The 16,903-nt window shown below is 35.0% G+C and overlaps 1 protein-coding gene across 1 annotated transcript in view; it reads left to right on the top strand.

Moving 5' to 3' along the window:
- Positions 1–9,441, top strand: part of LOC134224931 (muscle M-line assembly protein unc-89-like) — a 37,553-nt gene extending 28,112 nt beyond the window's left edge. The window contains exons 5-8 of the mRNA XM_062704585.1: positions 867–1,625; positions 7,892–8,602; positions 8,691–8,863; positions 8,937–9,441. Of these exons, the coding sequence (XP_062560569.1) occupies positions 867–1,625; positions 7,892–8,602; positions 8,691–8,863; positions 8,937–9,023 (1,730 nt within the window). The 3' untranslated portion in view covers positions 9,024–9,441. The remainder of the gene's footprint in view (positions 1–866; positions 1,626–7,891; positions 8,603–8,690; positions 8,864–8,936) is intronic.
- Positions 9,442–16,903: the final 7,462 nt, after the last annotated feature.

Raw genomic sequence — 16,903 nt, 5'->3', positions numbered from 1 at the left:
AACGAATGCGATTCGTTCGAACCGTTTCCCCATTTGATTTTGCGTAATTTTGTCGATTTGGCGTAAACGAGAATGCGCATCAACTTTCGAACGAAAGCGCGTTCGTACGTAAACAAGAATATGGGTAATAATCCCTAGGTGTGCAAATGTATCACCCATTCTATATAACTTTAGCACATTTTAATATGGTCCTTGCGCTTCTTGTCCCGATAGGGTTGCCATATCTCCCATATTGTAAATATGAGCATCATAAAACATGTATCTAAAACAAGTTTAAAAGATACTAAAATTTCATTTATCAGTGTTTATTGACGCTTATGATGAATGCATTTTAAAATCAACAATAAGCCATTTTACGAGACAGATTCGATCAGCTGATCAAAAATTTGAGTGGACGGCTCAGTCTTTGTTTTGGTAAATTTGCATGCAAACCATCATCAATTCGTCATCATCATCATCATTTCATTTCATTTTCGCAAATGTTCCTTGAAAAATGTAAATATTAGTGTTTGGTCTCCTGTCATTTGAGCTTTCTATAAAATGGGTTATTGTCGCAAGAGTTTCACTATTTTACAAGAGTTATTGCTTAGAGTGACCAACTCGTCCCACTTCTCACTATACGTATGCTTTTTTCATAGATTGCGAACTGATGTTTGAATATTATAAGAAACACGTACATGTATAAACATAACATAACTTGACACGTACACGTATAAACATAACATAACTTGACACGAATGAGATGAGCAATAAGAAACCATTTAAAGTATTCAAATATTACAAAACAATCATTTAGCATTCAATTCATCATTCACCATATTTTATTTTTATTTTAGTTCAATACAAATAATTATTTATATTTACAGAAACATACAATCCCCTTAAAGATGAATTGTACTTGGAATGTACCGTACGAGGCGATCCAACGCCAGAAACTATATGGATTATCCAGGGCACATTCATGCATAAAAGTACCACGAAATACTATTTCCGCAAATTTGATGATGGGAGGCAGCAACTTACAATTTTCCAACCAAAGAAAGAGGATAGTGGTAGATATGTTTGCCGTGCTCGAAACAGTCTGGATAAGACAGATATGGTATACTACTTGAATTACAAAAATAGCGATGAAGATGTAATCAAGGTGTTCGAAGATGAATTACACAAAAAGACAGATAAACCTATTAGTAGCAGACATTTGCGTGCCAAGGAATGTGTTTACTCGCCAGAAGATGAAAATTTAATTAAATGGTCTGAAGCTAGAAGCCAGCATGAGAAAGAGTATGGCTACAACTACAAACTGCACTTTGTCACTCGTCTTCTGGATAAAACGGTTCCGGAGGGATCTAACCTCAAGTTTACCTGTTATGTGGATGGAAAATATCCTCAATTTATGTGGTACAAGGATGATATGCCAATAGTGCAAGGCCGCAAATATCGACAAAAACAAAGACGCGACGGTAAAGTGACTTTAGAAGTCATTAACGTCAACGAAAAAGATGCAGGAGTTTACAAAATTGAGGCTAGAAATTATGCCGGAACTATTGAGTCCAAATCAGTGGTCACCGTATATCAGAATCCATACATCCAGTTTGTTCCTCCTATATTTGCAAGTACAATTTTAGGTAAGATCGTGAACCGCAAATTACGATGAGAAGGAACGTAGAATTCTAAACGGATCTTTGATGGTATTAGCACATCAATCACAAGCCTACATTGCATTTGTTTTAAATATCATCATCTTGAAGAATTGTATGCTTTCTATAATTAAGGTAGACCAAATACCTAAAATCGCTCTACTGCGCTTTAGCAGGGTCAATATTTATTAGTTATATGGACTCGCTTCCCGAGCAAAGTCGGTTAAAAAATGAGAGTAAATTGATATTAAGCTCTGCTGTTGAGATTATATTGAAAACAAAATTTGATGTCAATTGTTCATTAATATTGAATATTGAAATATTAATATTAATAATATTGTATACAAATTGATATCACAACATGTTTTCAATATGCATTCTTCAGTTATCATAATGATAGCAGCTTTACATCAAATTATGCTGTCGAATATCTAAAGTGTGTTATTTACGAAAATTAAAAGCCATCTGCAAACAAAATATGTTGTAGTTCTTATGAATGCTCGTAAAAATAATCTAATTGAATACTCATATTGATATCAAATTAAGAATATTATGATATCAAATTTAGTAATCATGTTGATTTCATTGACAGCAAAATTTGTTTTCAGTCCACGAAACACGAAAAAGAATCCACGTGTCTTGGAGGGACTCGAACCCTCAACCTCCTACACTCTAGATAGGCGTGATAACCTCTACACAACAAGGTCACGTTTGCCATTATAATCCGAGTACCAACCGTACCAACATCCACCGCGGTTAGTTTTTTTTTTGCAAATTGAATATCTTTCGGACGCTTAATTTGCCCTTTCGTCACATGTGCTTTACTGTTGTATGACCACAGTCTAGGGTTTTGGAATTGAAGTCGAGTCAAGTACGAGACACTGAAGACGGCCTTACTATTGAGGTCGAAATACGTATCTGTCAAGATACAATTAAGTGGTGGAATTCAATGGGATTGTACAAACTCGTCTTATGACAAGTGAAGACATTCCACTAAAAAGCTCAAAATAATTTTCTTAACAATTTTGGAATTTACCAACTTATCTTGAAGAGCACGTTGCAGCTCTATTTAAATGTAGATTAAAAGTCAGTTTATGGGAAACGAGGGATATGTTAATTCGTACTAGACCGAGGATACCTCTGAACTGGAAATGGACTTTCATACCATTTCCATCTTCTATCCTATACCTACAAACTTGACTAGTTCTAGCAGGTAACTGTTAGAATTCAAAATGAACGAAAAAGCTTGTTTCGTCATCCAATTAGCATATAGGGAGCGGGACCATTTGGGCAGCACCCCCTATTCCCGTCCGCAACGTTAATAACTCGACCGCGTTCCAACCAAATGTCTTGATTTTTTGTACAGCACTAGATATCGACAGAAACTAACCATGTACTAAAAAAACAAGCAATTCGATTGTAATGCGCTCGAGTAATGAACGTTGCTGACGGGAATAGGGACTGCTGCCCAAATGATTCTCTACCCTACACACTACCCTTTCATTACTATCACAGTGGCAACCTGTTAACCAAGACGAAACTCTGCCATAGAACCTAACCCCAAAATTCCAATAAAATTCCGCATAAACTCGTGGCGAGTGCAGAGGTGTTCTCGGCTTGCAGTGAGCGAGTGATTGCATCATCCTTCCCGGGTCCTACGAAGGACCTCCGTCGTCCTCCGCAGCGTAGCGGGTACCGATGAAACCAAATTCCCAGCACCAGGTACCAGCCGAACTCTCTCAATACATTTTCAGAACTAACTCTCTCATATGTATTTTTGTACACATGCCAATCAAGTAGGATGAGTATTTAGTATTGCCCGGCTCCTACACACTTCCTTCATCAGCAACGGCGCTCAATGAAGTAGGGTTGTGTGAGGTTGTGCCAGTTTGGTCGTCAGATCCCGACCCGACCACACAAGCGAAGAGAGATCGCCACTCGAGTTCAGTACATTCAAAGCTAATTGCCTATATGCCGGGTATCAAGCCACCCGTAGTGGAAATTAATTACTATGTCTGAAACTCGATTATGCATATGTACAACATGTGATAGATTAAGTTCGGAAAAGGTATTGGAGGGTAACCGCCCCTTCGGTGACAGGTGCTTTCCCTACTAAGCTACGAAGGACCTCCGTCGTCCTCCGCAGCTTAGCGGGTACTGATGAAACCAAATTCGGGTCGGTTCACAAATTACGTAACGCTTTTGGGGGTAGGGGCAGGTCCAACTTGCGTTATACTTTGTTACACTAAAAGGTGGGGGAGGGGGTGACTACTGCCAAATGTTACGCATAACGCGAATAAAAATTTATTTCAAAGGTTTTTGTTAATCACTGATTGGAGTAATTGCTAATATGTCATAATCAAGACGATGTAAACGTATCAACCTTTCCTCTTTACAACCATACTATGCATAATTGTCCCATGGTAGTATTTGTAATTTTTTACTTTTTAAAATGTTATAATGTTTTTATGATAGTTTTTTCAAATCCTAAAAGACAGCGAGTTTCGTTTGAATGATTGTTTCTATATTTCGAAGCATTTTTGTTTCACGGTGAATACACCCGATTCTTTTTTTACACGGGTGAGTTTTAGTTGATTACGACCTTCAGCGTCGATGAAACTATGAGTTAACCCCATGAAAAAAACCACAAAAAATCAAAGAAAATTCAGGTGGTATTTAAAAAGCTGTGAAAAATCAGGTTAACCGGGAAATTAAAGAATACCAACTGTGTAAAAAAAATATTGGTTGTATTCACGAGTTCTACAGATTATATTTTTTCGAAACGACGCTATGATTAGATTTTCCAAACCAAGCCAAAGTTAATAATAGAGGCAACCCAGAAAGTTTTCATTCTAAGCAATTGCATTTTTGCTCAACCACTTCAATTTAAAAATTATTTGTCTATCGTTATCATTTTGCTCATTACCGAAAACCACATAGAGGGATAGTTATGCGTTAAAACACCAGGCGAATATATTGTATTTCTAAACAAAACAGTCCTGCTGAACTAAAATTTGAATGGTTATGATATCCTTGGTTTTAATCATGTGCCGTTCCTATTCTAACAGTGTTTAATAAATACCAATTTTTCTCAGTTACGCGTTATATGGGGAAGGGAGGAGTCCGAAAAATATTACTTTTTGTTACAAGTGGAAGGGAGGGGGCAAAAACTCGATTTTTTGCGTTACGTAATATGTGAACAGACCCTTATGTGTTTCCAATAAAAATGGTTTAAAGGAACAAAGCAGCTACAGGAGCATTCTGCTTTCGAACCAGAAGATTCAACAAGAAATTAATATAAAATGGAGAATAACAAAGACAAGAGGAATACGCAAGAAGAAAGCGAGAAAAAATATCATAATAATACTTAACAAACTTCCGCTTATCATCGTAACAGCTGGTATGAAACATAGGATGACCACCCACGCTACCAATCGAACATTCACTTCAGCGAAAAGCGATCCTTGTTCGATCAACAAATTTACCATCATAATCGAATCTTCAAACTTCAACAACCGTTGATATACAAATCTTTCTTATCTGAAACTAGTCAGATCTGAAACTATGTCAGAGTAAAAAAACATCCTGCCCGATCAAGGCCTACTCCACTTCTCCACAGGGGAAAGCGAACGACTGAATCGAGAAAGGCATCGTCACCGCTTGGTGGATTAATCTAGGTTTTTATTGCCTTTTTGCCTTTCTCATACACGAAGTATACGTAAAGGTTGTGGTTATAGGATCACTATAAGAACCGAACTTTTGATGTTAGGTTCGGAGACCCATAGCGTTATACCAATCGACTCAGTTCGACGATTTGAGTTGATGTCTGTATGTGTGTATGTATTGGAGTGGGACGTCATGGTCATTTTTTCAAATCAATGGTCTTTTGAAACCATTCTGGGTTCCAAACAACTCTCGCTTAACTTTTCAAAAGGACCTAAGTAACATTTTTTCATGAATTAATTTTAATTAATTTTTTCAATAGCTTTCATGTTGTTCTGTTGATTGTGCTATTCAAATTATTTCATGAAAAAATGTTACTTAGTTCCTTTTGAAAAGCTAAGACTGTGCAGAATGTGGGCCCGATTGGTTGCTTCCTCGCTATCCGCATCGCGTTTGAAGTTTGTATGGAAATTAGTATGTGAAAACGTATATTTTGGCATTTTTACTTCATCGTTAACCAAGTGGCCTCTGACAATCATAGGGTGTCCGGTAGTGCTGACAGAAACATTGATTTCTCGCATATGGTTTGAACAATAATTTTTTTGAGGCGTAATAACATGTTTGTTGACCTTCCAGCTACGCACCTTCTTTGGTATTCCAGAGTAATTTAAAAAAAATTCCAAGGGTCTCCCCTTGGAATTTTATTCTTTAAAAGAATCGCATACTATGCAGGACAGCGTATGCCGGGTCGACTAGTTTCTAATAATTCTAATTCTATAAAAAATTTAATTACAAGTGAATACGAAATGTAGAAAGAGAGTGCTTTCCAGTTGCGAATCTCAGTAATAATCTCATTGACACGTGATTATTACTGGGACTCATTCGTTCGGAAAATCGTTGTAGCCTAATCCTTAATTGCATCTCAGTACTTTTTCAATTTATTTTATCAGTTTTTATCGTATTATTAGTTAAAGTGTTAAAAGCAGCCATACCATTGAAAACTTCCATGATTGATTATATATTTTGATCTCATTTTGCTGTAGATTTATAAATTATAAGATTTGATAATAGTCTCTCCCCTGTTCTGTATTTAAACCTTAAATGGATTGTATATTGTATATCATCAATGAACCTTTTCCGAACAAACTTTTGATTTCGTACCTTTTATACAACCGACAAAAGAAATTGTACAAAATGGTACGTTTTTGAGCTCACAATGTAGAAACTCCCCTTAAACATATAATTATTTCTAATGTGGCATCAAAAGAAGAGATCGTTGATACATAATCTGAGAAATCGATTAAAACACTTAATGCAATCATATGAATGTTTTTTTGTTTGTAAAAATAACTTTATTTGATGTTGAATAATGTGTAAATGTGTTTTAAGTGGTCACCTTAAAAAAAACTTGCTACAAATAATCTAAAGCTTTAAAGCGGACATACACTACAGTTATGCATATTTATCCCAAAGTTATTGTATTTCTATGTACGTGGGACAATTATGCGTATAACGATAAAACGGTGAATTTAGAAATTGAATTATTGTTACACTGTGACACACCCTGCGTGACACTATTTACTTACGTAGCTTTAAAAATGCATTTGGTACTGAAATTGAAAAACTATGGGATATTTTAAAGAGTATATCCAGCATGTAAATATAATAATCAAATATAATATATGAATAAAATACCTACATTTACATGCATTTACTAAACAATACAGCAAAAATACAGTGAAATTCAAGAGCAAAATAATAAAAGTAATTTATCACTTACGAACCAATTAACATTAAAAAACTAATTATTGAATTAGGGTAAGGAAACATCCACAAATTAGTAACGCTTGGAGGGGGCTTGAGTGTGTGACAACCCATACCAAATATTCTGATGCTTCATACAAAATGTGCGGGATAGAAGGGAAGGGGGATTTAAATATCTAATTTTTGCGTTACGTGATTAATGAATATTTCCTAAGGTGATTAAAAACAAACAAACATACTAATTAATCTTAGAGATTTGTTGGTGTACCTACACTGCCCATGAACGCATATTTATAACATTTGCATTTTTTTCTATTTTGAGTTAAGACTATGAATCGTCTCCAAATTGTTGGTTCTTTTAATTGGCCAGATGAAATCAGGAGTTATGTTCTAAACTTGAAAAAAAACTATCAAGTTGTTTTGTAACATTGAACAAAGTAACCGCATAACAGTACGCTGGAAAATGTCGTTGCCGGCATGCCTTTTGTCTCAAACAAAAATTTACGCATTTAATTTGTTCTCAAATAACAAGTAATGTAAATGTTGCTAGCAAAGAATTCAACGGAAATTTTTTTATGTATGCAGAAAATCATATATACCTACCTAGTTTTTTTTTATACTTCTACGTATCACAAGCTTTATCCTTCCATTTCTCGAATGCCTACTTTTGTGGAATGTTAAAAATATGCGATCATGCTCAGTACAGTTTATTGTGTATTTCTTAACAAATAATTACCGTTCGAATTGAATATTGTGCACTCAGTTTTGACAATTTTATGAATATTTGCCTCTATATGATAAAATTAAATTCTTTGAATTCTTCTCAGAAACCTACTCGCTACATTCAGATGAAATTATTTTGGAATGCCGCGTGAGAGGTTCTCCGCGACCAAATATCGCGTGGATCAAAGATGGAGAGTACATTATTCCCGGTGATAAGTATGAGCAATACGATCATGCTGATGGTACCTGCAAACTGATAATAACGAAGCCGGGTGAAGAAGACTCCGGTACATACACTTGTGAAGCGGAAAGCGGCGGATGCAGTGATGCTATCAGCCACAATGTTCAATTCGTAGGAAAGGAGAAGATCATGATGGAGCGAACTCACAGCTACTATCACCGAAATCCAAATCTACCGCATTTCTATCAGTCCTTAGCAGATTACTCCATTCCATCCGGTGGTAATATTTGTTTGGTTGTGGAAGTTCAAGGTAATTGTGAGGTACAGTGGTTCAAGGACAAGTACGAAGTCAAAGGAAGGCCTCCAAAGTTTAGGTTCTATAGCGACGGTACTGGCGTTTTTGCGTTATGTATAACCGCCGCAACAATGGATGCATCCGGGAAATACACCTGTCGAGCAACGAATGCATTCGGAAAAGCAGAATCATCGTCTAATGTTGATGTTATAAATCCGAATGCAATCAAGGGAGCTAAGCCTCCTATTTTCATGGCCAGGCCACAACCAGAAATAAAAATTCGACAAGGTCAGGAAATATCGATGGCGTTCAAAATAATCGGCGACCCGAAACCAAAGGGTGAGTATTCGGTTTAATTCATTCAGGTTCAATACCAGGTAGGCTCAATATAAGTTCATATGTACTAACATTTATTACACATTTGCAGTTCAATGGATGAAAGGAACGAAGGATATTACAAACGCCGCTCGAACGGTTAAGGAAGTTCATAACGAATTCATTAGATTCTCGATCAAAGAAGCACTAGTTACTGACGAGGGAGCATATTTCATCGTTGCCAGAAATCGTTATGGAATTGATAGATGTTTCACCAAAGTCACGGTAATAAACATATTCCTGGGACGCTTTATTGCAATTATTGCATAACTCTGATGTACAAAATATATTGTTACAGGTGAAACATCCGAAAGGATACAAAAAGGACACGGACATAGAAGAAACTGTTCCAGTGGTTAAAAAGCTCGGCAAAGGCAGAGTTTAGCGTAATCCGCTGGTACAAACATGAAAAAGTGTGTGGATGATGTAATTGAAGACGTCATTTTTTTTTTGTAATTTGAAGCACATGGTGGAAATAGAAACAGGCGTAACACTAAGTGGATAACTTATTCGAAATAATGTATTGAAGTCATTCTAACAGAGAAAATCCCAACCTTAAAATAATGATTGCTGATTTTATTGTAATTATAGCATAATTTATGTTTCACTAGTTAGCATGTACCGAACGAAGTAGTTCCGAGTGACAACACATTGTCCATTAAGTTAAAATACCAAGAACAAAACAAATTACATGTCACCTATTGGTGACAGTACTTTTCTCGTTGTTATCACACATTACATTTTTAGTCCCCATAATCTAGGTAAATGTTGTTTATGATAATAAAAAAGTTGATTTTATATTATGTATCACCTGTTTGGTTTCGATTGCCGAAGAATCATATGTAGGGAAAGGTAGACCGTTGTAAGAGTTGACCACCATAATTACCAAAACGAATGCGTTTGGCGTGTCGTTGAAGCTAGGTCAAAATATTTCCTACATAGCACCACTTTACTGCACAAACTTTACTATATTCGAAAGATTAGTTCATAATCTTTCTAAAAACATATCAATATTACACTTTTATAATTTCATTGAAAAAACTTAATAATTACTATTGAGAAATCGACTGTATATTTTTATTTCGATTTTAAGGACGGCTACGCAGTCTTGAATTATTGAAACAAGATGTTTATTTATCCGACGTTTCGACACGGGGAAACGTCGGATAAATAAACATCTTGTTTCAATAATTCAAGACTGCGTAGCCGTCCTTAAAATCGAAACTTAATAATTACATAACTGTAATTCGTACCATGGTTGGCAGCAACTCCTAAATATAATACTATTTTGGAATGAAATGCTGAAAAAACTCATTGAGGCGCAAATTTGATTACCTATTTATCATTTCGCATTTGATGAGTAACAGGATTTGAAAGGTTTGAATCAACAATATTAAAATCAATCGATGCATTCTGATAATGCGAAGATGGTCAATATTAACCATATTTTGAACAACGATCATGATATGTTAGATATGTAATCTAGGGTAAGACGATATTATGTACCCCCTGGCCAAAACGCCCCCTTTGATTTCTTACAAACTATAACTTACCAAGGTTGAAAATCATTGGTACCTTCAAATACCATCATACTATGTGAATGTTCTAGTATTTTTGTATTACATAATAGAAATAAAAACAAAATTCAAAAAGTTCAAGATTTGATGCACCTTTCCATGTTTGGTTGCTCAACATTTTGGAGCGACGCTACTATACTGTCAATACTGCTATACTTGCCCTGGAGCACTCAGTTGGGCAACAAAATAACTTTTCTTAGTTGATATAAAATTGCTTCCATCTTAAAAAATGTAACGTTTTAAGAAAATATGTTTCACTGGTCAAAACGCCCAAGTATAGGCAGGACGATATGCCCTTACCAACTGGACAAAAGCACGGCGAGCCCAGCAGCAGAGCAGGTGCATCCAAATTATATAGAAACTTTCGAAATGTAATTTAACCTGCTTAAATGGACTCACACATAACTAATGTCAAGTACACAGTGGAAGGTTTGTAACCTTTTTTTTTAATGCGTTTAATTGAGGCTCATTTGTTTTATATAAAACTCTGAGCTCATTTACTTATGTAATAGCAAAGTTATTAAATTACAATGCATTTTTTCGCGCTTTTGGCGAGCTGCGTACTTCGCTTTTTCTCGCAAATCCTCTTTCTTCTTCTTTCGTTGTTCCTCTGCATATTGAGTCCTATTATTTTTCCTTCTCTTCTTCTTCTTCTTCTTCTTCTTCAATAGATTGCTGCATCTCTTCGTCCAGAACTTCAATAGTTTCCTCCTCAATAATTTCCTCATCAATACCTTCTTCGTGGTCCTGCCTTCCGGCAAACGTAATTGTCTATTTCTTGGGCTTCTCCTGAATCCGATTTCACAGAGGACATGTATTTTTGCGATGTCCTTCCTTTTGACACTCAAAAAATTTGTTCTTCAGGCCTTCATAAAAAATCTTCCCTTTATGATTTGCAATTTCCAGCGACGGCAGTATTTCATTTTTAACATCTATGAAGACACCTCGTACACCCGTGTACAAGTGATCAAGGACCGACTCCACTGGATTTTTTTTTAGAACTGAATACTCCACTGTACCGTATTGTCCGAGTACCTAAGATAGATTCTCATCTAGTAGTGGTGGAAGATCAAACGCCCTAACATATCGGATTATATACTGCCCACAACAATCATTCAAACTTCCGCAGTCTTTCTGCTTGAATAATGAAACTTTCGTGGCTCGCAATTCCGACAGGGTGAATTTCACACCTAAAGATCTGTCTTCCGACGTTTTGTAAACAGTTTCCATAAGTTTCATTGCAGATTTCACCCATTTGAAGAGTAATGTGTAGATTGTGATTTGCCCGATTCTTTTTCAACACTCTCAACGCATTGTACCGTGAAATGCAATATTACCGTGGGGTAAAGGACGTGTCCACAATAAATTTGCTATATAAAATTCAATTTGTAACAATCAAATAAAATATGTTTTGTACTACAACTCATAAAAAAATGTAGAATATATTGTTCGACATTTGACAGACGCAGACAATTGCCTAATACCGTGCCCTATCAAACAAGCTCGAATGATGAAATTTAAAGCACATTTACAATAAAATATGTAAATAATTGAATCATATACAAATTTCAATTGAATTATTAGGTCATCTTAGTATAAAACGTCATATAAAATTATTAAAAAGAACCATTTCCTTGGGAAGTTAGCAACTTCTCAATATAGACGGTTTAAAGCGTTTATTAATTTTTCAAATAATTTACTTCACATTTATTTAGATTTTAGATAGCTGATATCCAATCGAGTGTCTAAGTAGATTTGAATACAATGGGAGGATTTGTATTCAGATGAAAAATACTCTACCTACATTTCTAAAGGAAACTGTACAGGAAAAATATTTACGTTTATAGTCTGTGGTAAATATCGCATAAATGATATCGCATTCGTATGTGCTGAACGACACAATAAAGACGATTTGTATGTTCATTAGATGTATATCATCTTCATCATCAACAGAAGTTTCTCTTTGGGGAAGTACTGGAACACTATACATATCGCAATATGTAATTCATCTGAATGATGCTCCCTTAGTAATCCTAGACAAAAAATATCGTAGATATCTAACAAGAATGTTTCAATACCTCTACCACAGAGAAACAGACGTCTCACTTAGAACAAATTGCAATCAAAATCATCGTCACGAAAACATTGTCACCCAATGCTAAAATCCCGGTAAGTGGCCAAGCGGCAACCAGATGGCTGTAGTGTGCAAACGTCAAACACAAGCAAAATCGATGAAAGCGCCATCGGTGGCCGATTGACCACCTACAAAAAGTTAAATAAACCGTTAAAAAGGTGTACGATGGAACATATGTTGAGTGAGACGTCTGTTTCTCTGTGCCTCTACGATATTGTCTAGTGGTCTGTGTATCCAAAGTGATGATTACGTTTTATTTTTATGAGTAGGTACCGTGACATGCCCTATTACCGTGGGGTTAAGGACATGTCCACAATAAATTCGCTATATAAAATTCAATTTGTAACAATCACCCTTGAAAACTATGTCACATTAATCAATATTAAATACATTTGAAGGAAAAAATATGTTTTGTACTTCAACTCATAAAAAAATGAAGAAAATAGTATTCGACATTTGACTTATGAATATGCCTAATACCGCGTACATTCCGAAGAAGATTCCAAATACCGCGCAGAAAATTGCCTAATACCGTGCCCTATCAAACAAGCTCAAATGATGAACTTAAGAGCACATTTACAATAGAATGTGTAAATAATTGAATCATATACAAATTTCAATTAAATTATTAGGTCATACATACTAAAAAACGTCATAAAAATTTACTATTTTACACAGATACCTACTGGGAAAAGAATCATTTCCTCGGGAAGTTAGCAATTTCTCAATATTGACGGTTTAAAAGCGTTTATTAATTTTTCAAAAAATTTACTACACATTTCTTTAGGTTTTAGATAGATGATATTCAATCGAGTGTCTAAGTAGATTTGAGGACAATGGGAGGATTTGTATTCAGATGAAAAATACTCTACCTTCATTTCTAAAGGAAACTGCACAGGGAAAATATTTACGTCTATAGTCTGTGGTAAATATCGCATAAATGATATTGTATTCGTATGTGCTGAACGACACAATAAAGAAGATTTGTATGTTCATTAGATGTATACCATCTTCAAGTCTTCCAACAGAAGTTTTTCTTTGAGGAAGTATTGGAATAATACATATTGCAATATGTAATTCATCTGAATGATGCTTCCCTAGTAATCCTACGCATAAAATGTCGTAGATATTTAATATGAATGTTTTTCAATACCTATACGATATTGTCTAGTGGTCTATGTGTTCAATATGATGGTTACGTTTTATTTTTCTGAGTATCAACTTCACGGTATAGCCTAGTCACGGTATTAGGCACTACTGGCGAAGAAGATGGCCTAATACCGCGACAATTGTTTTTATCAATAAAATGCAAAAACAAGAAATTTAAATACCATTTCAGTACCCAGCTCATTTTTTATAGCTGTAAAACTGGGCTCAATGAGATATTGGAAGTAAATATCATTCAAAAATCAGGCTACAAGACATGGAAATATAACCATAATTTTAAGCGTTTTGCTAAGCGGATGTAACTTTTGGCTGGTCGAGCCATACATTTTCACATTTATTTTTTAGCGCCTAATTTACGTCACAAATACCCGCAATAATAATTTGCTAACATTTTCTGATATATATTCGTGTATTTCAACAAATAATGTGATGTGTATGACAGACAGTACCTCTATATTCATCATTTTGGATAAAATCCACGGTATTAGGCAATGCGCAGAATTAGGGCAGGTCACGGTATCAACTTCACGGTATAGCTTAGTCACGGTATTAGGCACTACTGGCGAAGAAGATGGCCTAATACCGCGACAATTGTTTAGATCAATAAAAATGTTAAGAAAATTATTTTGAGCTTTTTAGTGGAATGTCTTCACTTGTCATAAGACGAGTTTGTACAATCCCATTGAATTCCACCATTGTGGTGGAATTCAATGAGATTGTACAAACTCGTCTTATGACAAGGCAATAAAAATGCAAAAACAAGAATTTTAAATACCATTTCAGCACTCAGCTCATATTTTATAGCTGTAAAAATGGGCTCAATGCACTATGGTTCATGATACAGATTTACGCGGAAAGATGCATTTTACGGCAAAACTATATTTGTTAGAAAAAATGTTTTTCTACAAAATTGTTCGAAATAGTAAGGCCATCAATATGCTGCTACCAAAAAATAGGGTGGCCCATCAAATAAAAAAAATGAAATGCCCCGAAAGTCTTAAGAAGGTTATATTCGTGAAAAATGAAAAATAAAAAAATCTACAGCTTTAACCAGGCCTATGCCAAGAGCTCATGTTTAGGGTAGCCAACACCAACACCAACGCCGAGCAACGACGTCATATCTAAAAACAAATTAATCCACCTAGCGGTGATGGTGCCTTTCTCGCGCAAAAAGGTAATAAATGTAGCCTTTACGCTTACACCTCGATGATGTACAAGAAAGGCAAAACAGTTCCACCGTCTAATGTTATGATAGAAAATTTACACTAGTAGACGACAGATGGCGCTGCCAAAAGTTTCTCGAATTTCCTATGTTCGAATTTTGACTTTCGGACAATTTCATAGTACTATGAAACTGAAAGAAGAGCATACTTACGCCTAAATGCGTGCAACACGAGCATCTTTATAGTACGATGAAACGCTTAATGGGAGCAAGCCACGGTTAAACTTTAAAAATATTCATAGATGCAAGGCATTTTTCATAACACATTATTGTGCTATGTGACCATGTCTCATCACTATTTTAATATTATCTATTTTTTGCAATCCGCGATTATTATGAAATTCAATAGTGATCAACAGCGTTTTAGTCTCTGTCGGATGCAACTTGTTGCAAGAAAATCGGTTAAGAGTTTCTATGTGAAAATTTGGCTAATGTTTTTTATGACATTTTGTGCACACACACACACATACACACACACACGCACACACGGACAGACAGACATTTGTTCAGCTCATCGAGCTGAGTCGAATGGTATATAACACTATGGGTCTCCGGGATTTCTATCAAAAGTTCGAATTTGGAGTGAAATGATAGCCTTTCGGTACAACTTAGTTGTACGAGAAAGGCAAAAAGGTTAACATCATAAAACATCCAAATTCAGCTTTCTTCAATATGCAACTTTAATCGGGAATATTCATTAAATATGACTAATGAGTTTAATTGATTCAAAACTTATCTACATGATCAATTTTGATTTTACTTACATGGAGAACAACAATTTGTATTTTATTTCACCGTGAAAAGCTTGAGCAGAATTTAAAAATAAATCCTGCTCTTTTATTGTTGTGGATATTTTTAATTATTAAGCTACAATCATTAGTGTTGTTGACGATTGTTGACATCTCATGCAACTGACAGCGGTCTATCTTCACACTGTGCCCGGGACATGGTGGCTATTTTTAGGCTAAGTGAGTTAGATAGGGATGTCTATAGCCTGGCTTTAACACTTTTCATAAGTTTTATCATTATCACCGTATTGCAAGATTAACGAGAAAAGATGCATTTTCGGCCTAAAGTATACTTCTAAGCAAAAAAAAAAGTTCTACAAAGTTGTTCTGGATACTTGGGCCCTTATTATAGAGTTATCAAAAAATAGGGTGGGCCATTTTATAAAAATTTGATTTTTTTTAATTTTTTGTTTTGCGGAATAGTGACAAAAAATGTTCCACAAAATTGTATATATAAACTTTTAATGTAGCACTTAAACTCACTGGTTTAGATCAATTTTACTTACCAGTATTAGGGTGTCCCTCAAAAAACAATATTTATGATCTGCTCATTTCATTTTTTATTTTTCACGAATGTTAGACTTTTTTCTGAAGACTTTTGGGGCTTTTCAAAACGCGTGTTTTTCTATAATAACATCGTCTGTATCTTCTTCCGTTGTCGAGTTACATCAAATTATTTTTTAATAAAACATGGCTTCAGTAAAATTGGTAAAACTTGAGATGAAAAATAACATATCTCCAATTTTTTGACATAATAAAGAATATGAATTGCTCTTTCAAATGCCGTGTAAACATATTTGTTTGGCTTGCCTTAACCGGAGATATCAACTTATGAAAAAAATTGAAATTTTGACAGAAAAACGATTATAACTTATGATCGAAAAAAGATATTGAGCATATTTACCCATCAAAAGTTGCATTTTTGAGTTCTAAAAGTCACCCAAAGACGACTTTTTCGAGAAATCAAAAACAAAAAAAAAGTAGATTAAAAATACTGTTTTATGAGGTACACCCTAATCCAATTAGGTAAAATTGCTCCAAATCAGCCAACTTAAGAGCTACAGAAAAATTATTTGGAATAAGCTGCGCTACAACTTTGTAGAACACAACATGTCATAATTCCGGGCAAAAAAATATTTTCTATTTTTTTTTATATGATGGGCAATTCTATTTTCGATAGTACCATAATGATGTCCTTACTATTTCTAATATTTTTGTAGAACAACATTTTTTTCTAAAAAATATAGTTTTGGCGTAAAATGCATCTTCCCGCGTAAAACTGTATCCTGGAGCATAGCGCAATGAGATATTGGAAGTACAGTAGCCGTTTGATAACTGCAAAATGTTTACTTTTCAGTTAACGAATGCCGTTCGATA

Source organism: Armigeres subalbatus, chromosome 3 (assembly GCF_024139115.2).
Source record: "Armigeres subalbatus isolate Guangzhou_Male chromosome 3, GZ_Asu_2, whole genome shotgun sequence".
In the NCBI taxonomy this organism is placed as follows: Eukaryota; Metazoa; Arthropoda; class Insecta; order Diptera; family Culicidae; genus Armigeres; species Armigeres subalbatus.
Note: the sequence above shows the minus strand (reverse complement) of the source record. Positions and strands in the feature narration are given on the sequence as shown.